The following is a 23,639-nucleotide window of genomic DNA, read 5'->3' as shown; positions in this document are numbered from 1 at the left end:
CTACTCAAGCAGACTTCAGTATCACATATCCATGCATTTTTATGAAACCTATTTAGAATAATCAGTACAGTGCAATTCACTGTAACGAATGACATTATCATTACATGATCTTTACCAACCAACATTAGTCATGATGTTATCCAAGACTGTAAAATAACTTGTAATATTCCAGTTGACAAGCATGCAACTAAGCTAGTTTTCACTTGTTAGCATTATTATTTGTGTTCAGTCTTACCACTCAAGCAAAAAAAAAAACATGTATGCACATGCTATGAAGCAATCCTCTCCAATCCAACATGTAGCTAGAACATAACCTACATCAACTGTGGTGTAAAATAACCCAAACTTACCACTTTAGACTGTTTTCCTACTGAAGGCCTTAATTGTCTTGTGTCTTTTCTAGTCAGAGTCTCTGGCTGCTGTCTTCAGTTACTTCTGAAGTTGCCTTTATGAGCAGATGTTAGCCTCACATAACCTGATAATAGATTTTGTCACAGATTCATAGCAACTAATGTACACATACTGTACTACATCCTGCATCTCCAGCTGTGCCACTCTGCCTCAGCTGCTATTTCTGTGTAGCTAAATGTATATTTTATATATCTTGGTTTCCGCATCTTCCTTTGGCACAGTAAGCTCTACAAAATAGACTTTGCAGACTTTCTTAGATTGATTCTTCCATGGACAATGTACAGTAAGTGCGTAACAGAGATTAGATATTAGACAGCCAGTTAATTTTCACTGCTGGCGTGATGTATTAAATACCATACAAAGGAACATGGAGCACAAAAGATGTGGGTGATGAGCTAAACTACAAAGGTAAGCGACACTTAACACTTGAAGGGGACATTATTGGAGGGGATTTATTAGGAATGAACGAGGGACGCTTGCACACTGTCACCTCCTCCATAACTCAACCAAGGAGGTTCACTGACTGTCAGCTCTCTTCTATCGAACATCTGCACAACTCCAGGCAAATTCAATTCAACCTCATTGTTCCTGAGGGTTTTTTTTTTTTTTTTTTTCAAGCCAGGTGTTAAACACATCAAAACTTTTAAACACAAGCATGTGTAAGGACGACTTGTTTGTGATACATATTTACAATTTATTTAATTTATGTTAATTGTTGATGATATCCCAGGGTGCTTGTAGCTTGTGACAAATTTAATATCCTTATCTTTGATGATACAACAGGCAGGAGTAACATCAGTTCTAAAATCAACACCACACTTCACAAATATTGTCAGCGGCCTTATTTGCATTGGATATACACTTATGGTATACAGTATGTGTGTAAGGGAATTCTCTTGGTAAATGAAAAAGTCTTGACAGAAAACAAAGAACAACAAAGGACAGCAACACAAACACCTGCTGCTGGTCTCTACAAGAGCAGCCCTGCAATGAAGCCTACAGGGAAAATCACCAGTGACCCCACCCATCCTGACCACCACTTGCTCTATAGAAACTTCAGTCATGACCAAATCATGGATCACTAACTGGCTGCCTGCCAGAAACCTGAAACCCTCCCTATGTGTGAGAACAGGGTATAATGAGCCACTTTTTACAATTTGTGCTATAGCAAACAGCCTATTGATATGTTTACTTAAGGTTGTTGGACATTCATGGAAATTAAAGCATAAGTCATATAGTCATGACCTTATATTGTACCTTATAATACACAATTTGTACCGTACTATAATATAGATACAACAATCATGACCTCTTTGCCATGATGAAATCACCTGACAAAGCAAAAAACACATTTTTTGACCTGGCTCACTCACTCACCACTTTCTCCATGTGCGCACCTTCATCACAGATTCAGGGAAATGAATGGCTCTTCCTAAATCTATGATCACATGATTAAGTTTGTGTATGGTTGCCTAGAAATAATATGCAGCTCATCTTACCCACAGACTCAACTTCCCATTCTCCCCTATAAACAGAAACCTATACTCTTTTTACCTGTCAGTCACATCTGCACTATGTCTGTTCTTTAGGTCTGTTTGTTAAATAGCTATGACAACAAGGCCATGTTACTGAATGTTGACATGTTGACATTTTCCTACTCTCATCAAGTTCAATCAAGGGGGTTAGAGATGATTTATTAGGCATTTTTGACAAAGTACTTTACATAGAACAAATAGATGAAACACAAAACAGATATTTGCACTCTGACCCTATGTAACAGTAATTTACTCCCAGGTAACTTGTAATGTATCTGTTAAAATTCATTGGGCCCTGTTTTTTTTTTTTACAACACTGTCACACTTGGGCGTGACCGACAGATTTTTGGTAATTTCATGACCAAACTGACTTGTGGTGCAGTTGTAAAAGGTGTTGAATAAGGAGGAATAAATTATCAGTAGGTGTGGTAGTGGGTGGCATCAATCATGGACAATCAAATCAGCTTCTCTCATTCCTTTTTTGTGCTCCCTGCCATGGTGCATTGACATGCATCGTAATGGACGAGTCCTGACCGGCTTTTCCCAAGAGGAATCCCTTAACCCCAACATTGTTTTATGATAAATAAGGAATTAATAAGCAAGACTTTTGCCCAAATTAGTTGCCTTCCTTTCCATTCCATCCCCTAGCAGCAGCTAAATGTTGCTGCTGCTCATAAGACCAGAAAGACCAGAAAACCAAACAATGGATTCCAAATTTGCCACGACTGTGCAGCACTGTGAGGACATGGAGCCATCTATCACATAAATAAAACAAAACAAAACAAAACAGAACAGGGTTACCCCTTATTATTCAGATACAGTGAAATGTCCTCTCACCATAGACCTATTTTCACCAGTGCAAAGAAAGAGCGGGATGTCTGAGGCTTTGTATGGACAGAATGATGTCATCTCCTTTTCCTATGGTGTAGAAAGAAAGCTTTGTTTTGTGGAGGCCAGGATGGCCCGGTCATCATGCTCACTTGTGACATTCAAAAAAACACTTTTAGCACAAAAATATCAGCTCTGCAAGACAGAACACTGTGATCTAGCTGTTCTCTATAAACCAGTCCATTCAGATATTTTTAGTGGAGCATTCAGACTGATCTTTATTGCAAAATAGCTCTTGAAATATGTAGTCTGTATTTCTGCACAGCAGCCTGGGGGATGTTACTACATTTTAACTGTTTAACCTTGCTTGACACTGCAAATATAGTAAACCACGTAAGCAAGGGTGTGTGAAATCACCAGTGGTGTGTTGATGTCTTGTATTTACAACGAAAAGGAGGACAATAGCTTATGGAAAGTTTATGCCTTGATGCAAACCTTTGGCCTCGTTTAGACCCTGATGTGTTTTGAATGAGAGTGAAGGTACAATCCAGAATTTATTCAAACATCTAAATTCACACATGTTCTCAGATGGTTTGACTAATAGATGGAGAATAAGCTTTTTGTGAATTTCTTAACCTATCATAACTGAAAATATAAGTTAGTTTTGTTTCAGTGTTCTCAAAACAAACCTGTCAAACAGAAGTTAAACTGTCAGATACTGTTAAGGCCTGAATGCGTTGGAAACCATGATTGAAAGCCATTTGAAGCTCTAATTTGACATTTCTATAGTGCATTGCAGGTATGAAGCATGAGCACCATTGGCACATGCATTTCGCCATGATAGGTAACATAATTACATTCTCATATTTTGGGTAACGTTGCATTGTTTTCTTTACAGTGATATAAAAGATGTTCCATATGTTCTTATGCTATATTTGGAGAACAGCTTTGAGGCCAGCGAGAGTGTAGCCTATAGTTTGAACAATTGTATGCTACTTGCTGAATCACCCACTTAGTTTACTGTTACTGTGTCATCTTTGTAAGTCGTTTTGCCTCAGAATGTCAGTGGTCTCTGCAGTTCCAGAAACTTTATGACAAAAGTCATTTTGGTCTGCTGGTTGCTCCAAAACCAAACCAAGTTCGGAGCCGACAAGTAAAGTTGCTCTGATGTGCCAGTAGACGCTTCCATTGCATTTCTGCCTCTTGTGTGTCAAGAACTGAGAAAATAAATTTAAGATTGAAAAAAATCTCTTCAATAAATCACTATATAAACAAAGCCAGTGGTGGGGTGACAGTGTTTCAACAGGGGGAGCCAAACTGCAATTACAGATTAGGCCTTTAAATGGAAGTTGAGAGTTTCACAATGGCAAAATGTCAACGTAAACTGTGCAGAAACCTCAATTTATGGATCTTGGGTTTTAGGATATAAACAATGTCCACATTAATTTATTAGACAAGCCAATTGTGGCCACAAATATGAGGTATATATCATAAAACTATTGCAGTCCATAGAAGTTTTATCATCCATCTCAGTAGGATTACATTTACTCTGATCTCGAGAACTCATGTTTTAAGACAGAAAGCAACAGAAATATAACTTGGAATACTGCAGGAAAACATGAATTACTTCACAAAATATGAATGTAAACATCAGTGACATTCTGTTTAAAAATTAACGGTCCTGGTTTTCAGTGTTAATGCAATCAATAATGGAATGTTTGCTATCAAGTTGCAGTCCGGTTTGAAAGAGAAAAAGATGAATCTGCATTGCAGTTAGTAACGAGAACCATGTGTCGTCCATCTCCTCACCCCAGCCCCCATCTCCCCCCATTTCCCATCTGTGCCCTTCAGGCCCTCACTCCAGTCACCTCCCACTTCCCTCTTCCTTCAGAGCCAGTCTGTTTTTGTTTTCGAGACCGGGCTCTTTGTACAGGAAATTGTGTACTTTGGGAGCATTCAGGAAGGCAGAGAGCAGCCTTCCCGTTAGGACTGAGCTTGGCAAAAAAAAAAAAAAAAAAAAGGATAAAAGAGGTCAGTGATTCCTACACCAGTAGAGAAACAGAAGTCAGCTGTTCTCCTCCCCTCACTTCTCTTCCCTCCCCTTTACACAGTCTTAACATTTCAAAACTCCTCGCCACACCACTGCCACGACTCCATGGCTGTCTAAACATAGCATGTTTGAGAAACTAAAAGGGAAATTGCAACGAAAAAGATGATGTTCCTGGGAGAATGTGCCTCACTTGATGCATGTGTGTTTCCTCAGCTACGGAGAAGCCAGTGAAAAGGGAGACTGTGTGGAATGGAGGAAAAGAGGAGGAGATAAAACGGCGCAGGGAGACTGGCTGGGGGTAAAAAAACAACAGGAAACCAACCAATTCTAATGCTGTTGCTGCAAATCCTTGAGATAAAGCAGCGGACTGCCGTTGCCACTCCACTTCCCAGCTAATAAAACAGTTAGCCCGTGCCTTTTCTTTGACCATCACTTGATATATTGCCATTCTAAAAGGACTTAAAGCTTAAAAAGTGACGTCATTTCTGTTCTCAGCCTCCAACAGTGTGGTTAGTCAAGATGTGAGCGGATGCAGTCTTTTGGGAGCTGATTGCTGGGGTTTCTATGTGGCTGCTTTCTGACCCTCAAACTAACCCTTCCTCGGGGTCATATGGATCGATCGCTGTGCTTTCAAGGATTTGTTTGTTTTAATCATCTGGACTACTAACTGGAGCCACATGAAGAACAAAGGGACTAAGCAGAAGACCAAAAAGAAAGGAAGTGAAAATGCGTTTGGCTGTGACCTGATAGAACATCTTCAGAGTTCAGGACAAGATGGTAAAACTTTTTATGTTGCTTTCTTTGTAATTTAACGCTCCTTTGAAAGCCGGTATCATCAAACTACACACTGTCACTGGCTTGGCTCACATACATAACAGTATAACAATTATGATGAAAACTGAGCTTTATTTTTCATTTCCCAGATTATGATATAGCTTCTCATTATTTAACTTACAAGCATATATGGTGAAAATGGGAGAGAAAAGAGAAAAAGTGTTTTTACACAGCAAATAGAAGGCTTTATCCTGGTATTACATCACCTATGAATTGATGGTGTACATCTGTTTTACATTTAGTAAAGCAATTCATTCACTCATTGACTATATAAAATGGGGATTTGTGACTTAGGGTGTGGCTCATAGATTTTTTTTGGTCAATTTCCTCCAGTCACTATAGAGCCTGTGACTAGTTTTGTGTCTGACAAAAGACTGGGCGGTGCTGAGAGAACATAATGAGACGCTCTAATGAGCGAAAAAAGGCTTGATCATCGAGTCGATGGTCAGGTTTTCTGGAACCTTACAGACCAGAGGTGTTTATTCTTTATTTGTGTATATTCTTATTCCTTTTCTTTCTTCTGTTCTTATACCTTTTTCTTTCCTACAATAGTAGCTGCTCAGTAATTGTTTTGGCAGCAAGATGATGTGCCAGAAAAAGAGAGAGTGAACAGAAATGTACCACGTGCGGAGTCAACTTGGGCATCTGAATAGCTGTTGAGGATAACTTTAAGGAAGCCTTGTGGAGCGGCCATGTACACTCTGTGAGGCGGAGCATCCAGGGCAGGAAAAGGAAGAGTTTGGATAGTGGGTACACTCTCATACCCGACTGTCTTGGATGTCCAGCAGACATATTGTGTTTTTAAACCATTAGGGCATCAGATTGTGTTGGACGGACTGTCAAGACAAGTATACTGCCCTACAAAGCTAAATGGCAGTAACTAAATAAGAGCAAGACAGAAAGATTACTTCATTATCTCCTGTCATGACAAATGTATTCTTGGTACAGAAGTGGATAATATATATTTCTGGTAGCACCTATGGGTCAATTTTTTGTTAAAATAAAATATAAACTTGCGTCATGATGTTTAACCTTTGAAAAACACAAAAAAATAGTTACTGTTGTTTACATTTGTAGGGCAGTACACAGACGGAAAGTTTGTCAAGTAACTAATTGCTCATATTTTTCAGTTGGTACTCAGAACTCAAAGCCTTTGCTTGTCTTCACATTTAACATGCTGACAAACCAACAGGAACACAAACTGGGTGTTAAGTTTAGTTGCAGTGATGATCGAAAACCACTTTACCTTGAAGTTTTTCTGATCTGAATCTATGAGCCGGGTACAAAAGTCAACCTGATGCCCACATTCTTCCCATGTAGCTCCACCTTGCCATGTGCACAGCTCCAGTGCTTGAGTAGGTACCATATTTGCACCAAAGCCTTGCTGAAGATCCAGTCCAATATTGTTGCACTGTGGCTCCACACACAAAGGAATTACATTGAATTTATATTGTTCTTTTTTCACCTGTACTGAGGCACAACAATGCACTGTCACTGTTCACCTGAAATTGCACACTTACCCCACAATCTCCTAGTACTGATGAGGGTCTTTATATGCAGCCATAAATTATATACTGTGTCTCACTAATAAGGTGATTAGAAATACTGTCTCATCTCGTAGGAATATTAGTATCACTAATACTCACTACTACAGCACCTGGTTTGAAAAATGCCTGAAATCACAGCGGATTCTTGTGAGAATATCTATATAAACTCATCATATACTAACCTCTTCAAGGATATCCCTAATATTAATAATCAACTAAGAGGGATCAATAAATTATGCTCCTCTGTGAAATACTTAGCACAGCATTACTGCTGTGCCCTGCTACAGTAATTTCAAAAAAATTTCTACTTTGGATATAAAAAAACATACAAGATGAAGCTCACAACTTTCTCTCTCACAATGAAATGCAGAGCCAATCGTGATCACATAACTCTGAAAGTTTGAACATTTGTATCTTCATGTCCTTGTACAACTATGTTAAGCGTGGAATATGGATATTTATTTTCAGGCATCATTTAGCCTTAAGATGACACAGAAGCTAGTAACTACAAAAGACAGCAGATACTCACACAAGCATGCTGGAACCTTACAAACTGGGTGCAGGATTCTCAAAATTGCTCTTAAAATAGATTGTAAGTTACCTTAGAACATAGTTTAATTTTCTCTTGACGTCTTATTTACGATATATTTGGCCTTCCTAGCAACCGATGTAAACAAGCGTAAAAGGGGGATTTTCCTCCTTAGCTGCAACCCATAGTAGTTCCATCTACAAATAATTTGGAACATTTTTTAGGGTAGCTATATTTATAGTTTACTTGAATAAGTAACTTAGTGTGGGAAAAGCATAAAAAAAGGCTCAGACATTGGTTACTGGCTTTTGGCTAAAGGCATCATTTCATGAGATATGAGACATACACCTAATAAAAATAGTGACAAGCCAAGCTTACCAATATAATGTTGAGCTTAAAATGTAAGATACATCAAGTACAATTATTAATTATTTGAAATGCCTACTTAATTGTTTAAAATGTGTGTTTAAATTAATAATTTAGAAGATGACCTTTTCACTGCAACCATTTTGAGTGGATGGTTATCTTTAAATTAGGTGCTATATTTCATGGCTTTACTCTTAAGAAAAAAGTTAACAAGAGTTGATGTCGAAATAGTTCTTAATTATTTTCTTAACTTTATTCTTTTTTTTTTTTTCTTAGGAAAAAAATGAGATTCTTGGAAGCAAAGTTCTCAAATTTATTCTTCAATTTTTTCTTAAGATTTGTTTTCCTAAGGTTTTGTGAATCTGGCTGCCGAAGCTTTAAAGGTGCTTCATGCAACATAAACATTATGTTAGCATAAAATTTTCCTTTAGCTGTAAAACTGGCAAATTTATACAACTCAAGGGTAAGGTGGCTAAAGGGAAAAGACTGAAAACCTTTGTTAAAGGTTTTTGCACAACCAGCCACTGGGCACCGGCCACAGTTTCAGTGTTCAAATGGAAAACTGAACATTTTAAGACTCCAGCAGCAGCCAGAAACTTAACTTTCACCCTCTGTGTCAAGAGACTGAGTAATACTTTGACTTGAAATTCTCTTTACCACACATCAGCCATTGATTTAATTTCATGTCCTAAAATGAGAGTTAAAACCTATGACAACATACCTTTGAGAATCAGAAGAAATGCATCAAACCATATTTTGTTATGAATCTACAAGAAGTTCTAGATGAACAAGCAGAAACCTTCGCTCAGTGCAAATACTGAGAGGTAAATGGTGGCTCCAGTGTTGTTCATCATCCAGCATTTGACCACAGGCATGTCACTGAAAGTCCAATTAAGCCTCATGCATGAGAATGTAAGCCATTGCAGATTCTTGGTGTCTGTAATAATTACAGCCAAATAAACCATTACCAAAAATATTCTTTCATTTTGTGAAGAATGAATTCGACATGCTCAGTTTTGTTTGTAGGCCGATCAGTTTGTATTTAGCAGCGTGAGACATGGGAATGTAACAGTATGGTTGAAAACTGGAGACAAATCAAATTAACTACCCTATTTGAAAGGTGATTATGGAGCTTTCAATAGAATAATCGTTGGGACACATCCATAATGAAAACAAACTTTCATTCATACAGCCAAAAGGTTTAGAAATGCAAAGTAGCATTACATGTTTGAAACACTATAAGGATGTTAAAATGGTTTGTTTACTTATTATTTTTGTTTATTACATGTTAGATGAAAGATGAAAGATGGATTTTATGTTTTGAGCCAGTGAATATCAATCGTCTGGCATTGTGAAAATCCTCTACAAAACTGCACTGATGCATCTCATTACTAGTTACTCATTACTGCTTAATCTCATGCTGAAAGTACTGAAAGTGTAAAGGTAGATTTGCTGGTCCACGAGGCTCATTTACTTTAATAGTGAGCTCAGGATATTTGACTACAGAGATATAATGTATAGAAAAGACCAAAAGAAACATGAATAAACATGTACAGTTAGCTGTAGTAAAAGTCATACTCTACTGAGATCTTGTGTTTGTGTGTAAAACAAAAAAAACATACAATGCAATCTCAAATGTACCACAATCACCTTCTGAAAGCCTGTCTGCTTTTCAATTTTTCGAAAGCCAGTGGGATATTGCTCTATCCATCTAGTGTGCATGCATTCAAATGACACAGTAACAAATTCAAAGGAAGAATCAAGTTTTGCCCCTGCTTCAAATCTAATGTGTATCACTTTTGCAGACTCTTCTTGTCTTCATGATTAGCATTGCTACAGGGAAGTTGTGGTCAAACTGATGAACATGTGATTTAACACATATTGGAAAGCCACGGTTAATTCTCCTTTGACTTTTAAACAGTACGACACAGTAAAAGGTTGTTTACCAGAAGATAATGTAGGCCTACTATAGCTTAGAAAGCTGTAGTGTAGGTCAGTGGTAACATTTCAAAAGCCAGTTTCTATTAGAGGAAATGTCGCAAGTATTACCAGCTACAAGGACTGGGTGTGTCAACCTTCCTCTGAAACAAACAAACCATTTTTAACTTCCTGTCAATGTCCACCTTGTCTACAATCAGCTGCCCCAAGGAATAGAAAGCAGAGGCATAGTAGAACATGCCCTACAGCGTCTATAGCATGTTTAAGCAAACATTATGTGCAACGCTACCATTTATACATTTTGCTTTGCAATACTTTCCTTCTCTTTAATCTGCTCCTGAGATTTTAAGGTTGTCTGAATCAGCATGAAGTCCAATTCTGTGTGTACACATTGTATGAAGTCCGAAACAGACAGCATCATGGATACAATTTTATGTATTTGCTTTCACTGCTGAAATCTTCCCTTGTTATTTATTCCTGATGTCAAGACGTTTGTGCTCGTCTCTAACATGTAGCAGTATCAGAGATGTTCAGTATTTGGATACAGTGCATGTTGCAGAAAGACTGACACATTTATTTCTTCAGTTCCTCAGGTTCTGAAGAAGTGTGCAGAGTTTATTGAGAAGCATGGCATCGTGGACGGGATATACAGACTGTCGGGGGTCACCTCAAATATCCAGCGCCTCAGGTATTTATGTAAATGAGCGCTCCGAGCACCATGTTGACTCTTGCACAGTAATGCTTTGCAAATAATTTGATTTCTCAAAGTTGGCAAGGTTAAAGCAGGAGTCGGCTGGAAATGGTGTAGTAATTTAGTAATACATCAAAAACCCCTAATCATAGAAAATATTAGACATTATTAGATGTGAGATTTGGTCAAATCATGATTTGGTATCAAAATATAGGAATTTTTAAAATCTTGGACTAATCAGCATTTATACTCTTTGGCCCCGTGGTGGTTATCGCTGCCATACTCATTCTCCTACATTGCCACTGACCAATCACTAATCTTACCTCTTTGGTGGTTCAGTATAAATCCTCCTTTATTACGGAGTATTTTGCTAATCCATGTCTATCAAATAAATGTTTTGTTAGTCCAACTTAGGCTTTATCCATGCCAACGGAACAGAACTGCTATGTTCGATTTACATAATATTTTTCTCAGTTTGGCAATGAAAATGTTTGGTGTCTTTGGTTTTTGGTATAAAAACATTGGTCAGCTGGATGCATTTCAATCCAACAAGCCACGTACAGCAACAAGCAGCGAGGAGGAGTGTTAAACAATCAAAGCATTCAGCTAACTCTCTCTCTCTGTATGTGTGTGTGTGTGTGTGTGTGTGTGTGTGTGTGTGTGTGTGTACCTATGTACAGGCAGGAATTTTGCTCTGAGGCGTGCCCTGACCTTACAAAGGAAGTGTACCTCCAGGACATCCACTGTGTGGGTTCCTTATGTAAGCTGTACTTCAGGGAGCTTCCCAACCCCCTGCTCACATATGAGCTCTATAGCAAATTCACTGTGAGTACATTTACATTACATTTACAAGTTTGCTAAAGAGATATTTCTTTCCTGTGTGACCTACAGTTGGTCCCACAACTGAATAAGTTCATGTATCTAAATTCATGTATCATAATTTATTATCATTTTATTTGATCTGATCTCAGCTCTCGGGCTCCCTAATTGATCAGATGCTCATCTCTTCTGTGGAGAATACAGTAATGTTAGACCACCAGGCTTGCTAGCTAACATTAGCAACTGAACTGTAAGCATTTTACATTAGAAGCACTGCTTATACCACGATATGTGATAGGTGGGTGTGATATATGTGATTCATTTCAAAACGCCTGAGTACTGTATGTGCTGCCTTACAATCATAAAAAGATTTGGCTGTATATATCACTATACATCACGGTATTACAGCAGTACAAATTAATGAAGAAAACCAGAAGCACGCATAGGTTCCCTAATGGAGAACACTCAGTGTCTATTGGTCTTGAGTCTAGACTGTGGAACAGACAGGAGGGATTTGCCCAAGGACCTCAGGGTGCAGTCTGACTCATAGGGAGTTAAAAGGTTGGTGATGTAGCTAGGGGCCAAATCATAATTCCAAAACTAACAGGCAACCTGTGGAGAGAGGCTGAAACCGGAGTGATATGATCTCTACATTTGGCAGCAGACAGATAAACTGCAGATGTGAAAGGGACTTTGGAGTGAGGCAGGAGTAAAGGGAATTAAAGTATAAGTCTAAGACCTGGTTCATGCTTTCTGTGTAGCTTGACATTCATGTTTCTCGCCTGAAAACTTCAATACTCCAGGAAATCAGCTCTTCACATCCCCCGACAAGGAAAACAACACCAGGGCCGTGTTGCATTAGTCATTTTAACATGACGTCCTCCACTTCCCCTCAGTGCTTGGTGATACACAGCACCTACGTCACACTAGTGGTCACTTGCAGAGCAGAGGGCAGGGTCCAAGCGGGAAGCGGAGTATTTGAAATGGAATGCACTTTCCATTAAGCAGGCCTAATGATTCATAATAATAATAATAATTACACAGAGCAATGACTAATAAAATATCCCAGATGAGTTAATTTCATGAATGAAATTAAATTCTCTCAATGTTGTTTGTTTATTTACACTTATATATCGCTTGGTCCGCCATGTTGGTTCATGCACAGGAAATTCACAATGCATTCTGGGCAAGATACAGAGTTGTTGACTCTCCCTCGGCCCTCGAAGGGTCGATCTCAGAAACCTCAGTTGAGTTATTAGAGTAATGGAACAGCACTGTAATGGAGTAGTGGATGGCAGCAGGGATTCCCCCCCGAGGGGAAGTGCCAAGGGGAAGTTGAGGAGGGAAGGTTAAAATGAGTAATGAAACGGGGCCCTGATCCTTTGTTCAGCCAATCCTCAATGGAGGCTTTTATGTAACTGTGGCGCCATCCTTGTTTAAAATTTCTGATGAGGTAATTATCAAATGCCATGTCGATACTTCTGCCCTTGTGCAGAACGTTCTTCCCGACAAACTTCTAAAGAAATTGAGCATGGACAAGCATCCTCACAGTTTGAGATGGGTTGTGTGCTTGATGTCACATGCACAGTTAATTAAGACACGCAGCTGTCCATTTTCCCAGCTGTTTCAATCGGCTCTGTACTATGGACTGTTGCGCTGTTTGGACATAATGTGTCACTCTTGGAATGAATCTTGGGGCTTCCCATTCGTTCTCGTATGCCAAGTCACCATCCAATGCGTCCTCAGTTGGCAAGTAAACTTCCGGGACCTTTATCCAACACAAGAACGCACAAGAATGCATTTTGAGAATGACTTATGGTGTGCGACCTCATACACGACTCCCAAATGCAGCCAACACACTCAGTTGGCCCCAATTACTGTACGTCATTTTGACCTTCACATTCATTTCATGTGAAGCAAGGTCTAGGCGAGGCTGGCTTGATATCCAACTCAGGCTAGCCGGAAGGGAGGAACTATTCCTCGGGCGATGCAGTGGGTTCATAGCCTCATCCTGCAGTTCATCAATGCATTGATCCTGTTCACTGATAATGGGAATGTGACGTTAGAGTGTCTGGTTATGTATGCAGTCATTACAGACAACTGAAACATCATCATCCGAAAGATCATCATCTCATACAATCTCAAGCGAGTTACAGAGACCGCAAACTTGGGCATTCAATTCCTGCTCAATGTTAGGGGTCGGCACTGGAAAGTAGCCGTGGGAAGGAAAGTCCATACAGGCCGTGGAGTCAACACAGTTCAGATTCAACAAGTGCTAGAAACAGGAGCCAAGCATTTTTTAAGGTTTTACTGTTGTTATACTCACCCTAATGCACATCTATGTATCTATTTTACATGCAGGAAGCGGTCACGGTCCAGGGGAATCATGAGAAACTCTTACATATTCAGAGTGTCATCAAAGAACTGCCCGTCCCCCATTTCAGGTGAACTTCAGCCCTTTACATTCCCAGTAATTAACACAATTTAGAAATTTGTGGACAATTCCCTTAGTTAAGTTTTACTAATAACGTTGTAGTAAATGTATTAAGATGTGCTTGTCTATCATCCTCAGGACTCTGGAGTACCTTACCAAACACTTGGCCCACCTTGCCACCTTAAGCACCCAGACTAACATGCATACACGTAACCTGGCCCTGGTGTGGGCTCCAAACCTGTTGAGGTGAGTAACGTTTTACAGCTGTGCTTGGAACGCCTGATGCATCACCTGAAAAATCTTTAGAACTCTCATTTCTTTAGTAAAAGCGGCCATTCAGCAACACATCTCATGCTTTGGTACATGGCCCATAATGCCATAAGAATTACATAAATTAATATACACTTAAGCACTAGTACCTAGTCCATCACATCAAAGGGAAATTCCACCTTAAAGGAGATATCCCATCTTATACCTATTACCTTAGACAGTTCAATCAATATTTGTGGAGATCAATAATTCACTCCCAAGCTAGAATCCAGAAAGCCAAGACTCTTAATCTGTCAGGTCATCAAGTGACACATTCTGGAGGTTGCTTGGTAATGTATGGAGGCTGGTATTGCAAATAGTTCTGAGCAAGAAATTGTATTTTTGTTCACCCTGGCCACTAACACATGAGTCTCAAGTCAGTCTTCTATTGAGGGTCAATGCAGAGACACTATATGACCTGTAAGAGTAGAGTCCTGGCTCTCTTGTTTCAGGCTTTCAGTAGCTGTTTCATGAAATTATTTCAAACAAACAACTTTTTGCAGATTTGAAACATTTCAAGAACTTTGTCTCTTGTGTTTACTTGCAGATCCAAAGATATTGAAGTTTCATCCTGTAATGGAGATATGGCTTTCCAGGAGGTGCGGATACAACAGTCAGTGGTTGAGTTTATTCTGAACCACACAGAGGAGATCTTCAACCATGATTCTGTGCAAATCAAACCCAAAGAAGGTATTATATTATATATATTTATATATTTATACATAAATATAAAGAAATTCTGTAATGAGAGATTTATTGCCCTAAATTGTTTGCTGAATTACTCCATAGAATTGTACTGATCAAACATGCATTTACTTCTATGTGCTGTATGTATTATGAAATGGTTAAAAAATGACTAATTATCCATTTCCAGGACCAAATTTGGTGTGTGGGGAGAAGTATGCCACGCTCCCTATTGGTGGCCAGTGTGGGCCAATGAAACTGATGAGCCTGGAAGAGGCCCAAGCACGCTCCTTGAGCCCAAACCACCCAGTGCGCAGAGAACGTCAGCGAGAGAACAGTCTGCCTGACACTAGCACTGCCACGCTCTACCACACTGTCATAGACATATCAGACAGCAAGTAAGATGGATTTGGATTCAGTCTATCATTAGTATAATGTATCAGCAACATTCTTGAAATTCATCCAATGTCTGATGTACTCGTGATTGCTGTATTCCAGGGTGTAATAATGAAATCAAGCATTTATATGTAGCGTGCATGAAGAGTTACTCTTTGCAAAGGGGACAATTAGTGCAGGCATTTTATGTGAATATGTGTCTTTTTCTTGGATGCAAGAAGTCAGGATTCCAAAAATAGTATGACACTGAAGGGCTTAATCTCTCTTTATCTGTTAGGAGAAAATTTTCTGGGAAATCAAAGAAGTGGAAGTCTATCTTCAACCTGGGAAAGTCTGTTACAGACTCTAAGGGGAAGCTGAGCCGGAACGGCAGTGTGTTCATAAGAGGACCGAGTCTAACAGGTAAAGTCTCCAACATAAAAAAAGTTACACTACTGTACCATACAAGTTTAAAAGGAAACACCACTAAATGTACATGTTACTCCTGTGGTCTAGGACAGTCCAATCAATATTGTGAACATGAACAACTCTCTCCCAAAGCCAGACAGCAGAGAGCGGAGAGCCTCATTAGAGGACAAACAGGGAAAGATGGGAAAGGTGACTGGGAGAGCATCCGAGTGGCTTTTCAGGGGACACAAGGTTTCTAGTTCAGAACTGATCATTTATAGAATAAATCAAACATTCTGGGGTCCACAAAATCGCTGTGCATCACACATCACATCACACGTTTTCTGGCTTTGAGAAATAGTTTTTCATCTTCACAGATATTGATTGGACTACCCTCGACCATATGAATATTAAGGAATTCTTAGCTGTGTCCCCTTTAAAGTTTTGAAATTAATTAAAAAATGTTAACAGTAACATAATAAGCGATGGTGGAAACTCTTTTCTCCTTTTAAGTGCTGAAAGTGAGTTTATATTTTTTTTCCTTTCACAGAAAAGGCAGCTCTTCGGCCAGCCAGGAGCATGGAGTCCTTGTGCTCCCTACCAACAGGTGGGGCTACAAGTCAGAGACTTTAAATTGCATGAAAATTAAACACAGATGTTATAAACAGTAATGTTATAGTGCCATTCTTACAAACCATCATCATTTTAACTTTGCCTCTGCATAGTTAGAATATTCTGTTGTAGCAATTGCTTTCAATGCTCTCAGTGAGATGTTGTTGTTGTTTTTTATCTTATATAATTTGCCACTTATGTTATTTTTACCCCACAGATGATGACAGAACAGGAAACAGCAGTCCAGCCAGTGGAACCAGTAGCATTTTTGTTCCAGACATAAAGTCCAGAACGCTGGGATCTGACTCACTTTACGACCTGAGTGAACAGGACCAAAACTGGGAGTTTAAAGGGAAGAAAACTGGCGGGGCAACAGGTGGCCGGAGCCCTACCATGAATCAGGAGGGGTCCGCAGGTGCCTCAGCGCCTGCTCAAAAAACACTTCCAGAACAGCTGAAGGTGTTCAAAGGTGACGACCTCAGTGGCTACAAGCCCACTTCTCCGAAAAACAGGAGAATGTTATACTCAGGCTCCTCCCACAACAGCTCATCGAGGCCGTCCTTCCCAGGGAGCTTCTTCCCGCTGGAGTCGTCACCTAGGCATCAACGCAAAGCCGTCAACATATCTGAGCCCTTTGCTGTGTCCGTACCGCTGCGGGTCTCAGCAGTTATCAGCTCCAACAGCACTCCCTGCAGGGGCCATGTGAAGGAAAAGCCGGTTGCACCGGCTCTGAAACCCTGCAAAGAGGTGCCACTTTCAGAGCAGAGCAACACCAGTGGGAAGAGCAGCACTTTTCCCCAACTGGAAATGGAGAACCAGGAAAGAGCGGAGAAGAAGAACGCAGAGGAGACAACCTGTAGAGTCGTGCCAGAGAGTAGGGCATGTTCTTTGACCATAGTTGAAAAAGCATGTTGTTACATTACATATTCAAGTCAAACATGGCTCCTTGTTATGAGCAATATACTGTACTGTATGCAAAATCATTACAAAAAGTTTTCCCCTTAGATTCAAGTGGAGAAGCGGTGCAAGAGGGTCAAGGAGGGACGGACATTTCTGAACTGGAACAGCCTTCCTTTGCAAATGCAAGAGAAGACAAAGATACAGCACCATCTCCTGGGAAACAACTGCATAACCAGCCCATAGCCATGCAACTGGTAAATCATTTACTGTTGAATTTTAGTTAGTAGTGCTGATATTAGAGCAGAATTATGGAGATTATACTCTGTTATTAGGCCTCCAGTTTTTCTGTTAAATGATATTAAATTACCCTATAATTTATAGTGTAAATAATAAATAGAGAAGTGAATATCAAAATCAACATTAAAAGGACAGAGTGTTGCTGTTAGACTATTTGTTAGTACCAGTAGGCTCATCATTACTCCCTGTAACTGTTGAGTCAAACCAATAGCCTTCTGGGAAATAATGCTGGGATTAGGAAAGTCTGTCAATAAGTAAAAGGGAATTACAGAGGGAAAAAATATCAGCATTATATTCTAAAGCCCAACATTCCTCCCTTGCATGAAAAATATCAGCAGAAGCATTTGGTTGCTCTTTCTGACCCATTTAAAGAGTTATATAATTTATTTTTTTTTCCTCTATTATGTGACTAACTTTTGGCTAGGGCCAGATAGCTGTGAGTAGAGCTCAGATCATTTTGGCTTGAACCAACGCACAAAGATGACTATAAATTCGAAACAGATTTCATTTATTTCTGTTATTCAACTAGATAGTGTGCTGCCACGCTATTCAAATTTGCATAGCTTTTTCGTGTTGTGCGTTGCAAAAGAAAGATTAAACAGTTGACAAATTTATATTTTTAGAGTAATAGAGATGTTACACTAAAAATATGTTACACCATATTACCACAGATGGTCAATATGTTACACTATATTGACCATAGTATTGATCATATATAGTAGTTGTTATTTCAATTTGGAAATAAATGGTGAAACCATTTTGTTGATTTTTAATCTGTTTTTGTTTGTTTTCAGGACAAGGGATCTTCCCCTATTGGGAACGAGCTGTGGTGTGACCTCCACCAAGAACTTAAAATAACTGAACCTGAGATTGACTTACTGGATGAGACATTTAAGCCTGTTTTCTGCTCCAAGAGTACTTCTGAGAATATTAAGCTAAAGACAAATGTTCAGTCAAAAAGAAGTAGCAGCTCTCCAACTCTGTCTTTGTTATGTAGGGATCAGGCTTCAAATACCCCTTTGAGTGATCATGTTGTCGCCACTGGATCAAACTCTGCAAAGAAACAACCCTCAGAGTCAGACATTCAATTTTCTCTTCACAAAAACTTTGATTTAATTTCCGGTGGAAACACAGAAAATCCCCACCCTGCTGATGTGATGGATGAAAAAGAGGACAAACTGCATCAAATCTCTCCAAAAATTAACCCCCCAAACACAGATAAACCTGTTGATACCAAACACTGGCAAGTTCCTTCCATGGACACCTGTTTAGATCTGGCACAACAAAGCAAAGTTATAAAACCTTTGCAGCCAGGAGATGCTCCACCAGACACAGGTGTGTCAATTGCAGGTAAAAACCACAAGGGGTCAGAGAAACAAGGCAACAAAAAGATCTCCTGTGATGGTGCAAAGAAAAACATGAGTCTTGAGCTGGAAGGTATTCAGAGGCTATCGACATGTTTGGAGGACAGACCCAACACCTTGGAGCTACCACACCTTGATGACGAAGATGGATGTGGAGGAAACTCAGAAGAGTTGGACTGGGTGGAGCCTTGGGACGATCTTAGCTCCAGCAAACAGTGGGTTACCAGTCCTCTGCACTCACCTGAACTAAAAGACTTGTTTGACCAACTGCCACTGCCACCTTCCTGCTCTCAAGGGGATCTGAGCTCAGAGGAGGGAAACCCTTCATCTCCTTCATGTAACAGTGGCAAACAGTCTGATAAATCATCTCTCATTAAGAGTGCTGAACACATCTCAGGAAACATTTCTCAGACTTCCAGTGGCAAACCAGAAACTAAAGGGACCTACTTGCAGCCGCTACCTACAAGAATCAGCGTGGCCAGCAATAATGCAACGCAACCTCACACAGCAAAATGCAGCACAACAAAACAGAAGACTACATTGTCATCTCAGAGGTTTTACAGACAGATGTCTCACGAGACGTCTCCTTCAGAGCGAAGAGAGGAAAACTGCTTCTCTAAACACAGGCCGTATTCACTTAATTTGGATTTAGGGCATCGATGCATCAGAGACATTTCTAATCAACAAAACCGTAACTCCTCTGAGTTTTCCTCCTGTCAGAGGGGATTACTGACCCCATCTGGGACTGTAAACAATGGACTGCCCTCGGAGCTGGAGTTGTTTCTGAACGATCGGCAGGCCCCTCTACGGCGAAACTCAGCCCCGGTCAGTGTGTCGTCAGTCCGAACAGCATTCATGATAAAGACTTGCCAGGCCAAAGCGGTGCCGGTCATACCTCCGAAGGTGCAGTACAGTCAGATACCTCACTCCAGACATGAGAAAGATTTTGATGTAGTAAAGGAACAAGAAAAGGAATACCCTAAAATGAATGTGGAGAAAACCAACACTGTACCTCCTCAGACAATTACAGACCTAAAGGAGGAGCTAGAGAATAAGGAGCCTGCCCCCAAACACCAAAGACAGCCAAACGCAGAGAAATCTGCTGAGTCCGTGAAGACCACATCCACCCCAGAACTCCCAGTAATAACGAGGAGACACGCTCCTAATCTTGACTGCCCAAGACCTAATAGAAGTAACGTCTTACAAAGGCCGTCCTTTAGGAACAGGCAGAGGCCGCAGAGCCTTATTCTGCTTAGCCCCCCTTTTCCCATCATGGACTACCCACCATCAGGGGATGATGGCAAGCTACTCCTTTCTCCCATCAAGAGCCTGACTGACACATCTGCTATTAATGTCTTTTCAAAAGAGATGGCCGAGAACTTCAGGGGCCCAGAGGGGATAACTCTTCAAAACAAAATGACTATTCCAAAAAGCGGACAGAGGCTGGAAACGTCCACCAGCTGCTTCTACCAACCACAGAGAAGATCAATGATATTCGACAGCAGGAGCCACAGGCAGATTGAGTGACTGGGCCTAAGATTGGATGTGTAAATACATAGATATACATAATAGATGACAACATTTTATGTAATTCTTGCATTTCTTGACAAATGTAGAATCTTAGTTAAAACTCTATTTTATCAAATTAAGTGTTTAAGAAAGCTTTGAGGAAGACATATGACATATTTCAAAGTCCTTAAAGCATGACTGAGATCAAACTTTTCAAAAGGGAGCTAACAGTGATGAACATTTAGTAAAATTTGAGTGCTCAAGTCATCTGTGAAATCAAAGTATTCCCTGTTGCTTATGTGGTACTACAGGTGTGGAATGCCTATCTGCCTATAGGGATGTGTTTGTAAAATGGCACTTGGAGCATACAGTAAATTCTTGGTGTATCAGTGTCATCAGAGTGCACCTTTGGCCAAACACTAGCTGCAGCAGAGCCTTTGAATATTGAAAATGGTGACAAATAGAATCCATGTCAGCAATAAGTCTTTGTCACATTACAACTTGCCAGACTTTATATTTACATACTTAGGGGAGCAATTGCTTGCTTAAATGTTTAACTGACAATTTACTTTTTTTGTCCTCCCTTCCTCATGTTTCCACAACAGCATATATTTTGATGCTGATTCCAGAATTCAGTCCCTTTAAATGGAGTGGCAGATTAAATGGAGTGGCAGATTGCATTTACAAACACTGTGTTATAGGTGTTATGACATCATGTTGCATCATTTGAAATTAGCCAATCACCTGTCAACAGCCAAAGTACATAGCAAATCAAATTACTCTTATGACTTCTTGGCATAAATATTCATATCTGAAATTGAAATTAAGGACTCAGAGTACAGGAAGTACAAAGATTAACAAAAAAATCTGATATGAAGAAATAACAGTTCTTAAAATGTGTTCTGTTAGTGATACACACTTTTTCTATGCAAGAATAAAGGTCACCAAAGTCCCATATTAGAAATCTGTGAATTTCATGACATAGTTTGCATATCACAGGAAAGATATTTCTGAAGTTGTGTTTATTTATTCTTTTAATAACTTGCATATTATATGAAGTAAACTTGACTCTTTCCATACAATATACTGTATGTATTGGCTCTGTGATAAGCTGATCATGATGTGATGGTTTCCACTAATATTTAAAAGGAAATTCCCCTTTTTGTTTTCATTATATTAGAAGCTGAACTAATAGTATTTACCCACCAAAAGACTCTAATTCATGTGTATATTTACTTTCTGTTATTCCTTGTTATTTTACTGTCAGTTGTGTTTGCTTGTTTTTTTTTTGTTTTGTTTTTGATAATCACAAGATCTTAAGGAGAAACTAACAATGAGAAAAAAGAGAGCAAAGATTCTCTCTGTGATGTCATAAAAGACAAGTCCTGGAGCTGCTCCACTGACAGTAAATGGGAGACCGACTTTGTGAACATTGACTATATCCAAGGAGTTTTAGCCTCGGTGGTGTTTTGGCCACATTTTCTTGTCTGGGTCTACAAAGTCAGTCGGTGAGGCAGGAAACTCCAGGTGTTGTCTCTTTACTTTGCATTTACTGATACACAGGATCTGATGTAATTATCCATTGTGCTATTTTTGCTTTAGCACCTATGCAGAAACCTAGTCTGGATGTTAGATGAAGATTTCAGTGCTTTTTCTTTGTTTTGTTGGAAAGTTGTTCATATTGAAAATTATTGATTGATTACTGAACTGTCTAAAATCATAGGAATAACATCTGAATTCAGATTTTTAGGATGGATTTTTGCTTTAACTGGTGCATTGATGGTGAAGTCTGAAATGATGTACATAAGACAGTCAATGAGTTTTGTTACTTACAACCAAAAAGTTATAAGAAAATAAAAGAAATGAGAAACACATCACTCAACAGTTACTGTTAATACTGCATTCATATTAGATATGCACTGAAGTCAAGCAATACAATTCTAAAGAGCTGGTAAGATACAAAATATACTTAAATAGAGACTTTATTTTGTCAAATGTTTCTCAAATTTTCCACCTTGGGAAAAAATCTAAGCCACACCACACCAGTTTTATGAAGTTCTACGAAGAAGAATTTCCCCCCGTTACTTTATTAGGGATTTACTTTTTCATTAAGACATATCAAGTATGTGACAATATTTTGATGAACAGATGAATAGATTTTTTGGCCTATATGGCTGTATAATTTACACAATGTATTTGTTCTAGAGTAACCCAATAGGACTTCAATGTACATCATTGAGAGGGTAAGGACTGGGAAACGACACAGAGTCACTATAGTAACTAGCAGGTAATGTGGAGGTTTTATTTGGTAATATGTGGAGGTGTTATCATGGTTATTCACAGGGATATTCAGATTTATACAGCTATTACAGCTACACTGCCATCTTTGTTATTTAGAATAATTAAACAGTTAAATTGTGTAATACTGTATACTGATGTAATACTGTATGATTAATATATTCTGAACAATTACTTTGTTTTTTACTGTTATTATTGTATGTAGTACACAAGACACAACTGACACAAGCAGTGATTTTTTATCAGCAATTCCTTTCAATTGGCAGTATGGTACATTCAATACCAGCAAGTTTTTTGAGTAATACAAAGTACCAAACTGAAAATAAAAAAATATATATTTAAGGAGGAATCTGTAGTAAATGAGTGAATGAATTGGGGAAAATCATGAAGGAACAGTATTTGCACCATAGGATACACCTGGTTCTGTAAAATGGCCTCAAATTCCTGCACTTCTCTGTATTTCTCTCTGCTCCTCCCTTCTCTCTCCTCTTAAAGTATTTCAGCAAACTCGTGTGGAGTCATAGTCACAGAAGTTACAGTAAATCTGAATAGTGTTTTTTGTTACTTGCATTCTAAGCAAGCTAGCTGGCTAATTTTAGCTAGCTAAATTAGTGGTGTGTGTTGCTAACAGTATGTTAGGAACCTTAATTAGCACTGTCTGACAAATGAAGCAACAATATCCTGTATCTCATGTAATCATGTTGGATGGAGGTACTCATCTCTAACCACTTTCTTGGGAGTCTTGGAATCTTTGAACGTTCAGAAAGTGCTGTGTGCACAGAAAGCAACGCACTGAAAAGAGCAAGATAAAAGAGGTGGGGCTGGGTGAAGGAGGAGCCGGCTACTTTCATGGGGCCCCAAACTGGAGGGGGGCCCCATGAGGAGGGGAGCGGTGATACTG

At 39.3% G+C, this 23,639-nt stretch overlaps 1 protein-coding gene across 3 annotated transcripts; it reads left to right on the top strand.

Moving 5' to 3' along the window:
- The first annotated feature begins 5,067 nt into the window (after positions 1-5,067).
- arhgap31 (Rho GTPase activating protein 31) lies at positions 5,068-22,387 on the top strand. 3 transcript variants are annotated; one of them, XM_071898166.2, is made up of 12 exons: positions 5,068-5,601; positions 10,624-10,726; positions 11,410-11,554; positions 13,910-13,992; positions 14,121-14,228; positions 14,839-14,981; positions 15,166-15,373; positions 15,649-15,773; positions 16,309-16,365; positions 16,588-17,244; positions 17,376-17,524; positions 18,362-22,387. In XM_071898166.2, the coding sequence occupies exons 1-12, from the start codon at positions 5,502-5,504 to the stop codon at positions 20,456-20,458; spliced, it is 3,975 nt and encodes a 1,324-aa protein (XP_071754267.2). In that variant the 5' UTR covers positions 5,068-5,501; the 3' UTR covers positions 20,459-22,387. The 3 variants fall into 3 exon arrangements, with proteins under 3 accessions (XP_071754267.2, XP_071754266.2, XP_071754268.2); XM_071898165.2 differs by having other exon boundaries at positions 16,309-16,377; XM_071898167.2 differs by having other exon boundaries at positions 5,547-5,601; positions 10,632-10,726; positions 16,309-16,377.
- Positions 22,388-23,639: the final 1,252 nt, after the last annotated feature.

This window comes from Centroberyx gerrardi, chromosome 11, assembly GCF_048128805.1.
Source record: "Centroberyx gerrardi isolate f3 chromosome 11, fCenGer3.hap1.cur.20231027, whole genome shotgun sequence".
NCBI lineage: Eukaryota > Metazoa > Chordata > Actinopteri > Beryciformes > Berycidae > Centroberyx > Centroberyx gerrardi.
Note: the sequence above shows the minus strand (reverse complement) of the source record. Positions and strands in the feature narration are given on the sequence as shown.